This window comes from Schistocerca piceifrons, chromosome 9 (assembly GCF_021461385.2).
Source record: "Schistocerca piceifrons isolate TAMUIC-IGC-003096 chromosome 9, iqSchPice1.1, whole genome shotgun sequence".
NCBI lineage: Eukaryota > Metazoa > Arthropoda > Insecta > Orthoptera > Acrididae > Schistocerca > Schistocerca piceifrons.
The window spans coordinates 128,743,144-128,762,692 of record NC_060146.1 but is presented as its reverse complement, the minus strand read 5'-3'; the positions used below and the strand labels follow the sequence as shown (position 1 = coordinate 128,762,692).

The 19,549-nt window shown below is 39.5% G+C and overlaps 1 protein-coding gene across 1 annotated transcript in view; it reads right to left on the bottom strand.

Annotated features, from left to right (window-relative positions):
• LOC124717067 (E3 ubiquitin-protein ligase UHRF1-like) overlaps positions 1-19,549 on the bottom strand; it is a 68,025-nt gene that overhangs the window by 10,844 nt on the left and 37,632 nt on the right. Inside the window, exons 7-10 of the mRNA XM_047243750.1 lie at positions 15,217-15,445; positions 14,404-14,615; positions 7,157-7,297; positions 1,001-1,157 (exon numbers count right to left, since the gene is read on the bottom strand). Of these exons, the coding sequence (XP_047099706.1) occupies positions 1,001-1,157; positions 7,157-7,297; positions 14,404-14,615; positions 15,217-15,445 (739 nt within the window). The remainder of the gene's footprint in view (positions 1-1,000; positions 1,158-7,156; positions 7,298-14,403; positions 14,616-15,216; positions 15,446-19,549) is intronic.

The following is a 19,549-nucleotide window of genomic DNA, read 5'->3' as shown; positions in this document are numbered from 1 at the left end:
CAAACAAATCAGGGAATCCATCCTGGCTGGAAGGGATCCAATGTCATACTGACAAGTACGTCCATACTCCCAAGGTCTTTGTGATTTGACTCAATATTCTGATCACTGAAATAACATCACATAACACCTTGACCTTTGAAGTTTAATTTCTTCAATTTTTTTGTCTGGCGGTGTAGAAACAAATGGTCATGTTTCAACATACATCCTGTAATTAATATTGTTTTTCATGCCTGAGGACAGTCTCTTGTGCAAAATCTAGATTTTTTTTTTTAAATTTCAAAACACCATCTCCAAAATGTAATGTAGAAAACAGTTCTCTAAAAGGGTAACTCTCAGTTTATCGAGTGATGTCTTATTCACAACCATTGCATCGCTGCACCAATATCTTTTTGTCAAGTCCTATGCATGCTTCAGGATAAATCCACAACAACAAGAGGATCACATTTAAGAAATATTTGTTGGCTGCAAGACACCGTGGCCAAGTAGCATCTGCTCCCAGTTCAGCCCGCAGACAGCAGAGATGCTCTCATTTGGTGCAAAGGCAGTATGTATGATCAGTCAAAAGAACTAATCACATATACACCCCCCTGTTCACTCAACAATGCACTAGACCAATGATTTAATTGTTAAGCCACTTGTGAGACTGCATGAGACTTATTTATAGTTTAATTACTACACATCATTAACATGGAAGTATTCAATTAGCAACCATTCAAAGTAATTTCCATTTCCTCCTCTTACCCTCTTTGGATGGACGGAGGGGTTTCTGTATACTGCCTATTGCCAGCAAAGACTCAAGATTTACCCATATTATGTGCAAGTCAGCAATATTTTTGGCAGTAATCCAGTAAAGCCAAGAAAGTTTAATAAGAGAGAAATAATTTGGAACAGAGACACACAAACGGAGGCAACTGGGAGAGCGTGACATTTGATCTCATAAAAATTAATTAAAATTCATGTAACAGGCTTGTTATGGTATATAACATGTTGATGCACCGACCTCAAGCTGAAGGCCAAGAGATGCTATTAATTTCTTTCCAGCTGCCGTCCACGGGGCCGGTGTTGGGTCGTCCCGACGCAGGAAGTATCGCCATACAATGAAACCAGATTGCCCTTTTTCTGGGCGATATTCCGCGACTTTGTAGATGCCGTCGTACCTGAAACATTAAAAAACAACAAATTTTTAAAACATGTTCGAGTGACAGTGACGGCTGCCATACGAAAAGATTTACAAATTAATTTTCTACTGATTAACGGAAGACGTGAACTTAGTAAAGTACAGCTGTATTAATGTCTAAAATGACAAAAACTGTAATGACTGAACTTTCAAAGAGAGAACTGGTATGTTGCTACAATAGTTTTAGGGCCATTTTATAAATCTCAGTGAACTTTGTAGTGTGCATATTGATCAGAAGTTTAGCTCTTATAGTGCCAAATACAATCTAATCTGATCGCACAGTACACGCGAAAAGTGCCAGGTACAATCTAATCATACTGCCGTTTTTGCACACTTTTCTTTCAAACTAAGGCACAGATCGTCGTATATCGATGTCGTGAAGACGAACGAAGGTCGAAAGATAGTCATCAATTACTTCGTTTCGATCGTCGATGCCAATAATCGATATTTTTGAGTTCCAAACACAAGGTTTTTTTTTGTTCATTTCGAAGGTAATATGGTGCCGCCAAGCAAGAAGTCTTGTTTGAGTGTGATGTATACCGCGGAAAGTGGTGAAAGTGAGAACGATTTTGCAGGTTTTTCGGACAGTGGATCGATCTATGAGTGGTCTAGTGGTGATGTCTCATCATGCGAGTCATAAATAGTCGAATCTGCACCCAGCAGCGATGAAGACGATGTTGAAGAATTGACTGCAGCTAGCGACACGTTTGCTGAAATTGTAACTGATGAGTTGGACAATCCTGCTCCTCACCGCTTCACGTTTTCGGAATTACCAGGCCCCAAACATGTATCAATAAATACTACGCCAATTGATTTTTTTAACTTTTTTCCCCCCAGTGCAACTGTTGACAATAATGGCAACAGATATTCTCGGCTATTTCTCAAAGCAAACGTAAACTTATCAGTGCACTCTCGTGTGAGAAAGTGGTATACTAACCTCACTGCCAGAAATGAGTGCTTTTGGGGTAGTAATACGAAATATGGGACTCATAAAGAAACCGACACTTTTTAGTTACTGGTCCACAGACAAAAATATGGCAACTATGGTTTTCCCCAAATGTTTTCACTAAATACATTTCAGTTTCTCTTAAAATTTTTCCACTTTACAGACAATACAAAATTGCTCCCTCCTGGTCATCCAGTGTACGACCTCACTGCAAAGTTTGACATTATGCTGAACATTGCCAATAATGTGTTTCGTCACCATTATATGCTTCATCAACAGCTGAGTGTTGACAAAAGTCTTGTTGGCTCAGCCTCATTCTCAACTCACCCAGTATCTCCCTAACAAACATCACCACAGATGGGTTGTAAAGTTCTGGATGCAATGTGAAGCTGACAGAGTGGTGGTAAAAGAGCACGGATAAGGCTATGTAGTTATTACAAAATAACTTGCTCTTGGTAATTACATGAACAAGGGGTACAACATTTTCTGTGACAATTTTTTCACGTCAATTCCAGTAGTGGAAAAACTGTATTCCATGGGAACCTTCCTAACTGGCACAATACAGAGGAACAGAAAATTTCTCCCACCTAATCTTCTAGTAGAAGCCGACCTCAGGGAAGATCAGTTTGCATTCTGTAGAAATACAGGAACACGTGAGGCAATACTCACCTTACGACTTATCTTAGAAGAAAGATTAAGGAAAGGCAAACCTACGTTTCTAGCATTTGTAGACTTAGAGAAAGCTTTGACAATGTTGACTGGGATACTCTCTTTCAAATTCTAAAGGTGGCAGGGGTGAAATACAGGGAGCTATTTACAATTTGTACAGAAACCAGATGGCAGTTATAAGAGTCGAGGGACATGAAAGGGAAGCAGTTGTTGGGAAGGGAGTAAGACAGGGTAGTAGCCTCTCCCTGATGTTATTCAATCTGTATATTGAGCAAGCAGTAAAGGAAACAAAAGAAAAATTCGGAGTAGGTATTAAAATCCATGGAGAAGAAATAAAAACTTTGAGGTTCGCCGATGACATTGTAATTCTGTCAGAGACAGCAAAGGACTTGGAAGAGCAGTTGAATGGAATGGATAGCGTCTTAAGGGGAGGATAAAAGATGAACATCAACAAAAGCAAAACGAGGATAATGGAATGTAGTCGAATTAAGTCGGGTGATGCTGAGGGAATTACATTAGGAAATGAGACACTTAATGTAGTAAAGGAGTTTTGCTATTTGGGGAGCAAAATTACTGATGATGGTCGAAGTAGAGAGGATATAAAATGTAGACTGGCAATGGCAAGGAAAGCGTTTCTGAAGAAGAGAAATTTGTTAACATCCAGTATAGATTTAAGTGTCAGGAAGCACATTTCTGAAAGTATTTGTATGGAGTGTAGCCATGTATGGAAGTGAAACATGGACGATAAATAGTTTGGACAAGAAGAGAATATAAGCTTTCGAAATGTGGTGCTACAGAAGAATGCTGAAGATTAGATGGGTAGATCACATAACTAATGAGGAAGTATTGAATAGGATTGGGGAGAAGAGAAGTTTGTGGCACAACTTGACCAGAAGAAGGGATCGGTTGGTAGTACATGTTCTGAGGCAGCAAGGGATCACCAATTTAGTATTGGAGGGCAGCGTGGAGGGTAAAAATCATAGAGGGAGACCAAGAGACGAATACACTAAGCAGATTCAGAAGGATGTAGGCTGCAGTAGGTACTGGGAGATGAAGAAGCTTGTACAGGATAGAGTAGCATGGAGAGCTGCATCAAACCAGTCTCAGGACTGAAGACAACAACAACAATAACAACAATCTTCTTTCCAAATTTGACATTGGGCAGGTCAAATTCTTTAGAAAGGCCTTTGTGCTTCTCTGTGGCTTCAGGGAAAAGATGTCACAGAAAAATTCGGTTCTGTTGATCAGTTCCTCCTCTACTGCAACAGTGTCAGAGAGACGTATTCGCAAACTACAACCTTTGAAGAAACCTGATGTCACATTTCAGTATAATAAATACATGGGAGGGATTGATTCCTCAGATATGACGACGTACTTTTATCTGGATGAGAGGAAGACTGAAATTATGGAAGAAAGTGGTTTCCAGCATAACTGGCTGAATGTTTCTGAATGCTTACATTCTTTATAAAGAAAATCTATCTTTGTCCGAGAAACCACTCACACGTCTGAAATTCAACAGCAAAATCATCTGCACGTTGTCCCAGGAGTAGTTCAAGATACAAAACTTAGCACCCACTACATCAAGTGCAAATGCAGCCGAGCTACGCACAAGCTTGGTATCCAGAGTGGTAAGAATGTTAAACTAGCTGGTCTTAAGTGCCAATAAGGAAGTTTTTAAAAGCTGATTCTTACAAAAACAAAAGCAGTAACCAGCCACTGTTGATGATTATGGTTATTTACACAAACAGTTCCACTACCTGTTTCAAACTGACAGTTTTTGTTTCATCCTTAGACTACTGTTCACATTAATATTTGTTTCTGTTTACATTAGTTGTGACTGTCTCCCCAGCCCCTCCAAAAAGCCACACACAATGTAAAATAAATGTGAACATCCCTCTGAAGATGAGCCGACATTAGCAAAATAGCTAATGGCTTTATCTGTGTAAATAAACAGCTTTAATAACAGTGGCTGGTTGCTATTTTCTGCTTTGCAACAATCAACTTTCATTTTGCATATGAACACAGTCTCAAAAATGCCAGTTTTCGACAAATTAGCAGGAAGGAAAGTTTTTGTTCCAAGTGCCATAAACACTTTGACTATTAGAACTGTAGTCAACAAAATTCTCACATCTTTTAAATTTTGGAACTGCAGAGGGGAAACAGATTGGCTCAAAGACCACGAACCTCTGCCAATGAAAGACTTTCTCCATGGTTTGACTCCTGGAGGAATCCTAGGGACATGCAACAGAGTACCAAGAACAAATTAGTACTGGAAACACATTTTGTGAAAAAAATGGCACTTACAATGTTTCCCATTTCCACTCCTGATATGACATATCATCTTGAAAAATGGTGACTAGGATAGATCTTCTCAAACATTTGAGTAACATTTGCTCTATGTGTAACGGCCGAGCTTGGTGATGAAAGTGTTAGAAAATTATCTTCTTTTGCATACTTCCGTTCATTGATGTTATACAGAATAGTTTATTTGGAACAATTCCATACATACACACAAAGTATTCCTTGGGAATGCAGTAAGGATAATATCTGATGTCCATCCTATATCTGTTTAATGAAAATAATAGGAGCATTCCTAAATATGCCACCAATAAGCACAACTTGGCCTTACACTAGCACAGAAAGGAGCAAAGTACGCAGCCAAAAAATATTTGACCACATCCCTCATTAATTAAAAGTGCTGGATGATAATGACAGTTTAAAGAAATGAACTGAAGTACTTTCTGCTTGACAACTGTCCTACTTCACAGATGAATTTCTGAGTACATGATACATATGTGGTTGGGTTCAACTTGTCAAATTTTGTTTTAGATTAGCATAAAAGAAATTTTATGTATATGATTGGCATGCACACACGTTTTCACAGAAAAGTACCACCACCTTATTTGTAAATCTACTGAAATATTCAGCATCACCAGGAAATCAAACAATGGAAAATCCAGGATTGAATAATGACAATATTATGGAAACTATAAACCTGCTCACCATATTGTGGAGATGCTGAGTTGCACACAGGCACAAGAAAAAGACTGCCAAACAAGGAAGCTTTTGGCCAAAAGGCCTTCTTATGAATTACACACACACACACACACACACACACACACACACACACACACACACAATGTGGAGTTACCATGAATACAATCCACACAACGTGCACGAAAACTAGATTGTTTAGTAAGATATTTTATTTTCTTCTTATTATAGTGTAAGCTGAAAAATGTAAGGCATGAAAATAGATAGCCTATTATACAGTATTAATTTTTTGTCACATTATATGAAGGGTAAATATAAATTTGAGAATGGGAATCTGATAAGGGGAAACTTCAAATCACTGGTCTTCTTACCTGTCTTACTGCACAAGGGGCTGCCTTCGCGAAAGGTTCCTCACGGCAATTGTGGCACACATCGACACACAAAGTACTGTCGCACCAGTTGTAAAAACCTCAGTGTTGAAACTTCCTAGCAGATTAAAACTTTGCACTGAACTCAAAACTCGACAGAAATAGTATATTTTACAGAGATGGGAACACACTCACAGTGTTAAACTGAGGCTGTAACTTTATGAGCTGAATTTCTGTGAAATTGAATCTGCACATCTACAATTGGAGAAGCTGAAAGCTGTGTAGTTGTCACGTCGAAGGGTAATGGAGAGCCAAATACAGAGAAAGTTTGTGTCCTATACTAATTTTATCGACAGATACTTTTAATGAGAACAAAGCATATCTCCACCCATTTACTGATTTTATTTTTCACTAACATTTCACTTTTGTATAAAAATTGAAAACGTATTCTTAGTTTCATTCAGTGCTAACTCAACATTGACTGATTTTAAGGAAGTTGGTTAAAAATTGATTCTGTATTACTTTCATTTTTGTTTCTTTAGAAGACAAGACACATTTATACATGCCCGCCAATCCAGTGTGTTTGCAAATGTAAAACGATTTACTAATGACTGTGTCTACTGTTTGAAATGAGTGATGCATACTTGTTAGTAAAGACGATTTTCACATATGATCTAATTTCCTCATGCCAATTTTGTAAAGTTAATTCACTGCTTCACAACACACTTCAGAGTTGCTGCTGAACCCTCGCCTAAGGCTGTGATTTCACTTTTTATCTGTCATTACGAGACTGACGCAAGCATCAGTCACCGACACTGTTGCCTCTAACACACTTATCTACAGCAATAGTCTGTAGGTAAATATTTCACATTGCGGAGAGAGTCAGCACGTGGTCTGCTCTGCACAGGCCGACACCACCACCACCACTGCTATCCGCCAATTACAGTATCATTTTAATACAACAATGAATGAAATAGTACAACAAGATAAGTGGAATATTACCTCAACCCTTCCTCTGGAGCAAACTTAGAGTGCTTCCGAAATTTGTAGCTTCGAATGACGCGCACCGGTTTTCCCTTCTTCCAATCGTCAGCTTTAGCCCCCTTTTCATTCAACGGAGCTGCACAGTTAACGGCAAGAGCCCTGAAATATACAATAACAACTACCTACAGAATGACTGAGCGAATAATTCCAGCTTTAAGATATCTATAGCCAAAAGAAGCAGATAGCTCATTTAATACAGTATGCACCATGCAATTTGTGATCAATTTTTAAATGATTTAAGATGTAAGCGAAAAAGAAAGTAAGTATACACTGTCTGACAAAATAAATGAAGCACCATGAAGGCAAAGAGGAAACAAAATGAAACTAGGCCTAAATGCGCTAAGTATGCAATGTTATTTCAGTGATTACAAAATTGAGTTAAATTTACAAACAACTTGGCAATATGAGTCCTCTTATTAGTACAATGTACCGCTCCCTCTGATTCATTTGTGAAAGATGTCAAAGTCACTCCAAAGAAGTATTTTTAATACACAATATTTGTGTTTCAATTAATAAAATTAAACAAAGTGGACAATTTGAATTAATACTGCAACAGTCACTGAGGTCATTAGGACTTTATAGAACTTGGGTGTACTCAATTTAATAGTTTCTGTTCAAACACTCAAGTACGTTACATTATCGTTTTAACAATGTAGGAAAAGACACATTGCTACTTACCGTAAACAAGACACGTCATGGGCACCTGCATGGCACCCTCCTACGCCAACCTTTTTATGGGCCATTTAGAGGAGAGGAGTTGTATAGGGGGTCGGAGAGTGGAATGTATAAGATTTGCAGATGTCATGGTTGTGATGGCAGAGAGATGGAACAAATGTTAGATGATCTAAACACAAGATCACAAGAATATGGAATGAAGATTAACAAGAAAATGAAAAGCATGGTAATTGGAGAGAAGGGGAGAAAATGCCGTATGAAAATAGGGGGAGAGGAAATAGAGCAAGTCAGTAACTTCAATTACTTGGGAAGTGTAATAATGGATGATATGTATTGCTCAACAGAAATTAGGAAAGGAATTGCAATGGCAAAAGAAGGATTCAAGAGGAAACAGAAATTACTTTTTGAACCACTAAACAAAAATCTGAGGAAAAGACTTGCCAAATGCTACATCTGGAGCATTGCACTTTATGGTGCAGAGACCTGGGCAGTGGGGAAGGAAGATGAAAGAAGACTGGAGGCACTAGAGATGTGGATATGGAGAAGAATGCAAAAAGTGAAATGGCAAGACCAAGTAAGGAATGAAGAAGTATTAAGAAGAGGTGGAGAAGAAAGAAACATGCTGAAAGTCATCAGAAAGATAAAACAAAACTGGATTGGACATTCTTTGAGGAAAGACTGTTTACTGAAGGAAGGAATAGAAGGAATGGTGGAGGGAAAAAGGGAAGAGGGAAAAGAAGATATCAAATGCTGGACAATATCAAAGGAGACAAATAGTCATAAATGAAAAGACTGGCTATGAACAGACAAAAGTTGAAGAGGCTTAACCCATGACACAAGAACTGCCGTAAGGCAGAATACCATACTCATACTACTACTACTACTACTACTACTACTACAACAGAGGAGATCTTCCTAGCCTCCCATAACACCAAACCCCTAGTCTGGTTCAGGTCCATTGATCTTCTTCATCTGGGCCCAGGGCCAAGATACCCTATCTTCATTCCTTCACGACCTCAACACCTTCTCTCCCATCCACTTCACGTGGTCCTCCTCAAGCCAATGGGCCACCTTCCTAGATGCTGACTTCTCCTTTCTGATGGCTCCATTCACACCTCTGTCCATATTAAACCTACCAACAGTACCTGCCTTTTGACAGCAGTCACCCCTATGACACTATCACACCAAAAAATCCCTCCCATATAGCCTGACTATCCAGGACAGCATATCTGCAGAGACAAAAACTCCCTTGCTCAGTATACTGAGATCTCACCAAGGCCTTCACAGACAGGCACTATCCCTCGGACTTAGCCCGCAAACAGATCTCTTGTGACATTTCTCCTCACAACCCCCAAAAACCAGCCACAAAGGAGTGTCCCTTTCGTCACACAGTACCATCCCAGACTGGAGCAACTGAACCACACCCTTCGCCAGAGCTTTGATTACATACCATCGTACCCTGAAACGAGGGACATCCTTCCCAAGATACTTCCCACCCCTTCCTAAAGTGGTGTTATGTCACCCAACCAACATCTTAGTCCATCCCTACACCACTCCCAATCCCAATCACTTGCCAAAAGGATTATATCCCTGAGAAACACCCAGGTGCAAAACCTGCCCAATCCACCCACCCAGCACTTCCTATTCTCGTCCTGTCACAAGTTTATCCTATCCCATCAGGTAACGGGCCACAAGTGAAAACAGCTATGTCATTTACTAGCCCCGGTGCAACCACTGCACAGCTTTTTATATTGGTATGACTACCAACCAGCCGTCCACCAGGATGAACAGCCACCGCCAAACTATGGCCAAGAGCAAAATAGACCATCCTGTGGCACAACATGCAGCTGAACATAACGCATTTTATTTCAAAGGCTACTTCACTACCCGAGCCATCTGGATCCTTCCCCCCTGCCCCTCTCCCCTCCCACTAGCTTGCGCAGATAGGAGTTATCCTTACAACATGTGCTCCGTTCCCATAATTATCCCAGCCTCAACCTACGGTAACATACTGCCCCCCACCCTCCACCCCCCTCTGTCCTATCATCTCCCCATTCTCATCTCGCACCCTGTTATTTGCAACCCTCTCCCCCTCTTTTTCTTGTTTCTTTTACTCTCACATCCCTGTCCCATAACTTCCTGGTGCTGCACCTGTTGGCATTCTAGTCCCTGCACACTCCTCAAGACAGCGTTCGTCCTTCTCCCCTCCCATGCACTACTATTCCTTCCCCTTCCCCATCCCCTCAAGATCGCTGCTTGCATCCCACACGATATTGCAGCCCGACCCGAAATGCTGGAGTTGGTGGGCATGTGCGCATGAGGTGCGCTTTCTTGCTTGCTTTTGTGTGTATGTGTTTTTACTGACGATGGCTGTGGCTGAAAGCTCTATGTAAATGTCTTAATTATGCCTGTCACTACTTGACGTATCTTTTTTATGGTGAGTAGAAGTGCCGGCCGTGGTGGCCAAGCGGTTAAAGGCGCTACAGTCTGGAACCGCGCGACCGCTACGGTCGCAGGTTCGAATCCTGCCTCGGGCATGGATGTGTGTGATGTTCTTATGTTAGTTAGGTTTAAGTAGTTCTAAGTTCTAGGGGACTGATGACCTTAGAAGTTAAGTCCCATAGTGCTCAGAGCCATTTGAACCATTTGAGTAGAAGTGTTTTCCTACATTGTTGATATTTCTACCTGGAGTTTCCACTGTTTAACACACATCTTATTTATGAACAGGGCAGAGAGAGAGAGAGAGAGAGAGAGAGAGAGAGAGAGAGAGAGAGAGAGGAGGGGGGATGCAGCCTATAAACTACCATAATCATGTTTAGACTGAAAAGATAAAGATGCGAATATGTAGTTAATATGGTAGACGTAACAGGTGACAGGCACTGAAAAACATGAGAAAAAAGAAGTAGTAGATAGTTACAAGCTGATACAGTAGGAATCTGACTATACTGACAGTTGTTATACCTAGGGGACTGTTTTATCTTACACCTGCTTGACTGTGTACTTGTACTTAGATGCAAGAGATTTAATATAGCTACATAGTGAGTAAAGCTACTGAATTTTACGTATACGCCCTGCAAGCAAAAACATTCAGTGAGGGAGCAAACTTTCTAGTGTGGAAACATTATCAGATGAGCAAATGTTGGTTCACACACACACACACACAAACACACACACACACACACACACACAGAATAATCATGACCAAATTTGGTAGGGAGATTTTTGTATCATTATGGCATTCTGTAAAGGCGTATAGATGATGCCTTATGCAAAGTAAGGGAAGTACTAATTGGCAAACAAAGTGAGGAGACAGTTACAATTAGATAAATGTAAGTAAGTGTGTGCAGTGATTATGGCTAAGTGGGACAGGGAGACAATTTTACAATGCCACAGTAATCTGTGAGGGTGTATTTTTTAAGATCTTATAGTCATCTTTCAAATATTGGAAGACAAAGTTTTGTAGTGTAAAATTTGTTCATTGATGATTTTAAGAAGTGGCAGTGTAAATCTCTAACTGCTCAAGAATGTTCAATGTGTAGAATAGAGGGGTTATCACCAATAATAGATTAAAAACAGGAGAATGTAAATAAAAAAGCTGGTCTCTTATGTAAATGGTCATAATGTAGCAAAAAATATACTGAGAAACTGCCATTACCTTTGTAAAGCACTTCTACATTTACAGTGATACTATGCAAACCACTGAAGAGCATTGCAGAGGGCTCTTCTCATTGTACCAACTATTAGGGCTGCTTCTCATTGCAGTCAAACATATGGAGCGCAGGAAGAATGACTACTTAAATGCCTCTGTGTATGCTGTAGTTTCGTCTGGTAATTTCTTTGTTATCCCTACTGGAGTGAAACGTACGGATTTTCCAACATTCAACACTTACTGTCGGTCCTTGAAACTTTGTAAGCAGGTGCTCACAGTTTGAGTATTTTCAAGCATCTGCTCACACACCTTCTTCATCTGTGTGACACTCCCATGGGTCACACAAACCTGCGACCATGCTGGTCTTCTTTGTATATATTTAGTGTCCTCTGTTAGTCCTGTCTGGTGAGAGTCCCACAAACTTAACTAATACTCTAGGATGGACTGGAGAAGTGTTTTATCGCCAATGTCCTTCATAATCTATTTCTCTAGTATTCTACCAGTGAACTGATGTCTGCCACTTGATTTGATTTACCTACGTATGAGCTATGCAATCATTCTACTTTACCATATTTACTCGACTCTTAAGCCGCACCTGAAAAATGAGACTCGAAATAAGGAAAAAAAATTATCCTGAATCTTAAGCCGCACCTGAAATTTGAGGCTCGAAATTCAAGAGGAGAGGAAAGTTTTAGGCTGCACCTCCAAATCGAAACAAAGTTTGCCCATTTTAATATGAAACCCAATTTAGGTTGAATGAATGACGATACAGCTACAGTAGTTTGGTTCGAGTCGTAAGCTTAGCAGTTAAGGTTTACCAGGTAGCCATTGCTATGCGTCAGGCACTCTGTCCGTATTTATACGAGTACCCTTCCTTTTTCACATGCTTCGTCAGGTCTGAATCGATTGCTTATTTTTCTTTGCTCTGATAAGTGCCGTTCTCTTTGTTAGAGGTGTTTAAGTCACTATAAGCTGAAACTGAATTACTGTACTGTGGCATGCATTGTTTGTTGCATTCTGATAATGAGTGTTTACGGCCTGTCGGCGCTTGCGGCATGGCTTGCTTTTGTGTGCGCTACCGCAGCTACAAAAAAAGAGAGAGAGAGAGAGAGAGAGAGAGAGAGGAGAGAGAGAGAGAGAGAGAGAGAGAGAGGAATTGTCTCATTAGCGAAACTATAGCAAGAGACTGCTATTTGTTGTTACTTACACTGCTGCTTTCTTTGATAATGGTCAACAAGAACCAAATGATAGACGGTGTATGATAGATGATGTTCTGAACAAGAGTTTAGCGACCGTGTGAAAATCTTTGCAGACGCCTCTTTAGTACATTACATTCTGCACAGAAATTAGAGTCATCTTAGATTTAAAAATCTAGTCAATTGCCGTGCTTCATTTCTGACTGTATCACTATTAGCCATAAGAATAATACGAATATAAACATGACATGATATGTATATTCTTCCGCGTTTGCTGTTGTCTCACTCTAGTTTCGAAGTTTATTAGGCAGACAGGATTTAAATGAGATAGCAGCAAACACGAAAGAATACATTGCAAAATGTTTATATTCGTATTATTCTTATGGTGAAGAGAATACTGCATGTGATTCACAATTCATAAAAGTTCCTATTAGCAACCATCTCTTCTCACAGGTACGAAAAAATTCAGAATGTAGAGTTGGCCATATTGACAAAAACCTCAAACAGTCTTGCCAGTCGGATTTTCGTAGTACATTGAAATTCTGCTACATTCGAACATGAACGATACGGAATTTTTATTTATTTCGTTGGATAATGTATGAAAATGCAGAGCTCGAAACTCAGGGTGGAGAAAAAAGCTCGTCTTCCACCTTTTTTAAAATTTATTTACTGACGCAGATATTTTGGCACCAGTACTTATCTTTGTGCCTGCAAAGCAAGCCCATGTAGCGCTACATATATTCGATGGCAGTAGTTAGTTCTGGCAGCACCTACCAACATTTTTCAGAACTTCCGCTTACTTTGCACTCGATTCTAAGCCGCAGGCGGTTTTTTGGATTACAAAAACCAGAAAAAAAGTGTGGCTTAGATTCGAGTAAATACGGTATATCCCACAAATGGTTACTCACTCCCCTCCCCAGGTATTTGCAACTGTGACTCTTACTGTAGTCATAACTTAAAATGTTTTTTGTTCTAAGAACTGCACAATTTTACTGGTCTGTGCATTTAAAACATTGCCAATGTATGTGCCACTTTCAAATCTTACCAAGATCTGACAACGTTTGATCAGCTTTTTTCTGTCAGTACAACATAACTAATTGTTAAGTATGAGGTTGCTGCTGTTGTCCACAATGTCCTAATATGAAACATAAACAGCAAGGTCCCAACACACTTTCCTGGTACACACCCCAAGTTAATTCTATATAACAATGAGCATGTGCACCAAACTGAGGATTTAAGACGTACTGCATCTACCAGACAGCTTCAACCCATAGCTTTCAGGATGTCACGTACAAAAAGTGTGAGTTGTGTTTCACATGAGCAATGTGTTCGGAAACCGTGCCGGGCGCCATGGATGAGGTCATTTTGTTAGATATACCGCAATATGTTTGGGCTTAGAATATTCTGTAATATTTGACAAATGCACGTCAATGACGATGGATAGTAGTTTTTTGAATCACTTCTGGTACAGTTCTTGAACACCTGTGCTTTCTTCCAACCACTAGGCATAGGTTTTTTGTTCTTGGGTTCTATTATACATTATGGTTGAAAAAGGTACTAAACTCAGCTGCGAACTCAGTATAGACGGAGAGGAGTTCCACTGGGCAATCCTTTTAATATACTCTACAGAATACCATAATAATGAACTAGCAGTAGAAATGGTGTGCAGAAAATATAAGACTAACTTGTTAGTATTTGTGAGCAGCTGGTCTGATGACTGCACAGAAGTACGTTTATTGCCGGACAAATCTCTACCGCCAGCACCGGTGTACCAAAAGCTATCTCCAAAATCCTCATCATCTTCGTATCCTCCACTCAGTACAATGCTGAAGGCACCCACGTCCTCGCGTCCATGAATACCACTGACAGGCGGTCTGTGAACTCCAGCTTCAGACGCCTGCCGGACAGGTAGCAAAACTGTTAGTACAAATGAGGCAAACCCCACCAGTAAACCTACATACCAAACCAATTTATTTTATTTTTATTTATTTAATTAGCCATCTGATGTATTTAAGTTGATACATGTTGTATCATTACATATAGGCCTTGACATTTTGATTATACAACAACAATTTTCTACAACATAGTGCATTTATAGCATAGATTACAGCACAATACATTTACAACACTGTACTGTGTATTCAGCGATTTTTCCCAGTACATGAATATTTCCCTTATATTTTAAAAAAATTGCATACATACATTTTTATTGTTTGTTGAATTGGACAATGGTCACTTATCATATTTTTGAGTGTTCTTTGCAATACCAAGTAAATTCATTTACAGAATAAAATGGATTTTTCTCCAGTATTTCTCTAACTGTGTTCTTAAAGATATTAATATTATTTATTTTTTCTGATACTGTTTGGAAAGCAACTGAATTGGTACACTCCCATACATGTAATACTTCTCTAATATAACTAAACTACATACCCAACCAATTACTTCAATAATTGAAACTATATACCAAACCAATGACTTCGTATAGTTTGACAAACCTGTATCCGGAACTTCCAGCATGTTCCTACTTCCACACCCGGTATGGGTCCAAAGTGGTGAGGCGGCACTATGGTACATCTTTTGGAGAGCCCAACATTTGCCATCCCCTTGCCCCATTTAGTGTAACCACTTTTCACCCAGACCGAATTTTCCTTCTTCTTGCTAGCTTTGAGCTTATGTCCAGCTCTGACAATTTCATTTTCATCATTTTTGCAATCGGGACAGAACCTAAACCAACAACAGTTTTGCGTCCAATGACATTCATAATAACCAAATACATCACAAAGTTTACACAATACGACTACAGTCAAATGTTATGGAGTCAGGTGCCAAATTCTTAATGAAGATGTGTGATGACAAATATTATATGCTTAATTATTAAGGCATTTATCTCTCTGCATGGCCAGCCTGTAGTATTATCAAGGGCATCATGCCATTTAAAACTTTTCCCACTCCATCAGGCTGGCTGGTACAGCAACCGTATGAAGATTTTGAAGCAAAGCAGTCTCGGTTGCTATGATTATTGTTTAATAATTTTAGAGTATCAGTAGTTTTGTTTGCTGTTATGCATATTTTACAGCATAACAGCAAACTAAATCCGATAGTTGACTAAAAGGTGAAATATTTCCTTAAACAATAATTATTGCAATAAAGTCTGCAGTTCGTCAAAATAATCGGAAAATTGGTTTCTACTTTCAAATGATTACATAAAAATTGCGGTGCATACATAGCATCTGCACTTAAAAACTACCCCCTTCCACTTTTTCAGGAAATCTTGCGTGGCATAACAATGCATAACCAGCAAGATCTGAGAGTACTACGGAACAAAGTAATCAAAGATGTCCGTATGTAGATTTTGCTTCCTTGGTAATCCACAGCCTCCAAAGTCTTTAATAAAAGAATATGCTGTCCATTGTAGGCTGTGTTGTGCTTTATTAAAATCGTGCTATTAGCTGATTTTGGCAGTGAGCCATTATCAAGCATATTTGCTATGTCATGCATTACATATTGTGCTCATCACATACATAAAATGAGAAGTCACACTACATCATAACATACTCTTAAGTGCTGCAGCCTGATTATGTGATGTCCCGTGGGGCCATAGAAGGGAGATACATTTATTTTGTAGGGAGCACATTGTGCTGATGTGGAAGCGCTCTAGATGGTTGTAAAACAATAAACTGGTAGTCAAGATTGCAGGAATTCTTTTTATTCCATGATTACCGGTTTTGGCAAAACTAAAGCCGCCATCATCAGATCTTAGGACACATATAGGTTACAACTTCAAGGCAGACAATGGTGATATTAATATTTGCCTATAACATGCAGGCCTTACAAAATTGTCAAATGTAGCACATAGGCGTCCAAGGGAGATGACATAAATTTTAAGTGTCTCCATCACACACAAAAACGCAAGCTTTAGTTTCACCGAAACCGGTAATCATGGAATAAAAAGAATTCCTGCGATCTTGGCTACCAGTTTATTGTTTTACAGAGGTACATTTAGCTGCAAACAATGAAAATAACAAGAGCAACAACATGAAAAGGACATAGCCAAAGTAATCCTAGACTGTAGCTGAGCGATCCTACACAGTTGCCAAGTGTGTGTGTGTGTGTGTGTGTGTGTGTGTGTGTGTGTGTGTGTGTGTGTGTGTGTTTTTAGTGTTTCTGAAGGACTTTCTGTCCAAAAGCTAAAAGTTTGGCAGTCATTGTGTCTGTCTGCAACTCAACACCACATCATGTGACGAATAGTAATCTATCCTTTTCACATTGCCATAATAACAAAAATGGCTTTATTCACCAGGGTGAGATATGCAAATGCCTGCTAATTTTGTACCCCTGTATTTCTGGGAGGAGGCAGCATAAGCTGACTGATACACAGTCAATACCTACCACTAAAAGGTGTAATGATAATGAAATACTTCAAGTGGAAGATGAGAGATTGCTACAAGAGTCTAGCCAACTGTAACAGTGTGCAGTTGTATGGGTTGAGGGATTGACCACAGAGAACATTTGTCATGAAATGTGTTTGTACATGGTGAGAACTGTATTCCACAAAAAGCCGTATTTAACTTTATGCTGGAATTCAACAAAGGATGAAGAAGGGTGAGCACAAAGTGTTGTTCACACAGATCCCCACGAAACATTACTCGTAAGAGGTCGAATTTTTGTACAGTTTGTGCAAATTGTGCGTGCCCCTGCCCCTACCCCCTCCCCCTCCGGTTGACCCCAGAACACAAATGAAACAGAATAATATGCCTACTCATGCATTTTGTTTAACTCTTACCAATCAAAATATTTAAGCAAGTATGGTTTTTTCTTTAATTAAATGATGTACTTTTTAACAACATTTGCATGCCACTGAAAATTTGATTACAGTCATATAAGACTTGTTACTGTAGGTATTGATACTTTTAGTAATAATTAGCTATTGGGGAGCAAACATGTCTAAGTGGGGCACATATTCGGTCATGTCAAGATCTTCAATTATACCCTTGTTTTCACGGAAGGTGTTGACTCAAACATGAGAAAGTATACATTTTGCAATAATTTTCTTAAACTTCATCACACACTATATCTACACTTCACTACATCCTATATGTATCTCATATACAGTAGGGCCGAGAGAAAATATGTTTTACATTGTAGTCCAAATCACAAATGACTGTTCATGCGGCGAGGCACAGATGGGGATGGCATTGTTGAAGATTCCAAGCAACAGTTGCGGTACGTGCATGTGCATACTTTCCAGTTGAAGTAAGCGTATATCCTGCAGATTGTGTCTCTTGCTTATGCAGAATTTATTACTTATCACCACCATTATCGATAACAGCTCACAACAAATGAAACAGAAATCCACTAAACAACTTGATATAATCACGTTTAGTGCTTGCATTAGCTACAGCATTCAGAGCAGAGAGCTCACATTACCAAACGCTCATTGGTTATTGGAGTATGCATGACGTAGGTGCGCAGAACAAGCCAAAACTCTACCGCCATCGTTCACAGCTCCAATTATAGCAGTGTAACGGAAAGCACTCGGCCGAGTTTACTGCGAAACAGCTAGTTCCGGCCATCTTGCCTTTCAATTTGGCCATATTTCTTTGATACTTTTCAAGAGCTTCTGAATTCAGTTTCTTTTTTAAAAAAAGTACATCAAGGCCATTTAAAAATTGATAATTGCTTGATTGTCTCCACTGATAAAAGAGTCAGTTGGATTAAATGTACATCAAAATTACATGTCCCACCATATACTAGCATTCGCTAAAAACAAGGTTTCAGAACCTTGAGAAGTTTGTGAAATATGAAGTCTTACAAGTCACCTCAGTAATGACCACTATGTTTAGTGCACAAATTGTACCCACACCGAAGTTGTGATTCATAATTGCTTTTCCACATTTAATTATTTCATAGCCATGACTGGTGCAAGCAAGTCTATCTCTGACTATATGGAAGTCTTATAAATGAGGCTTCCAAGCAGTGGCATAACTACAGTATGGCAGCTGGTGCACTTGCCCTGGGCACCATTTACAGAGGCGGTGGGGAGGGGGGAATCAGTTTATGTGAAAAACATGAGGAAGGGCAGAAGAAAAATGGAAGCAGTAGCAGGGAGAAGATGAAAGAGACATAGGGAAAAGATTGGAGGGCACTTATAGGCAAAGGAGTCAGAGAAGTACAAAAAGAAATCGAGAAAAGATTCAGGCTGGACTGTGCTGAGTAAGACATACCTCTCACTGCTACAGAGACAGCTGTCTCATTTTCAAGTGACAGATGGTGTCATACCTGTTATGCCAATTGAAATGACACAAAGTGCAAAGGTTATATTCTGCCCCCCTTCCCCCTCTTCTTTCATGTCTGTCAAAGTAAAGCTGTCATCAATGTGAAGATTGTTTTGACCACAACAGGGCTTTTCAAGGCATGGTCCTGTTCGAGATTGTAGGCTGTTGCCTTCCTCCAATCTTTAAACTGACTGACACAGTTATATAGTGACCTACAGTTTAATTGAATTCTGAATCACAGTGTTAGTCGTTGCTTTTTGCATCAACAAACACCGCCAGAGGAGCACCAAAGTTATGAAGCGAATACAGGGAGCCTGGGAGAGATGCCCACCTTCATGTATATACATTTTCCCACTTGCTGCATCAATGATCTCAAACACTGCATGATGTACTAGTGAACCATTGCCTAGAAACAATATTTCTTCACACATGTTCAGTAAAACTTTTTCCTGGGATTCAACCAGTTAACTTTTGAGCAAGATCAAGTATCTCAGAGTCTGTAGCACGAAAGAGGAATGCACATCCCAAACAAACCACCCATCAGAGATTTATT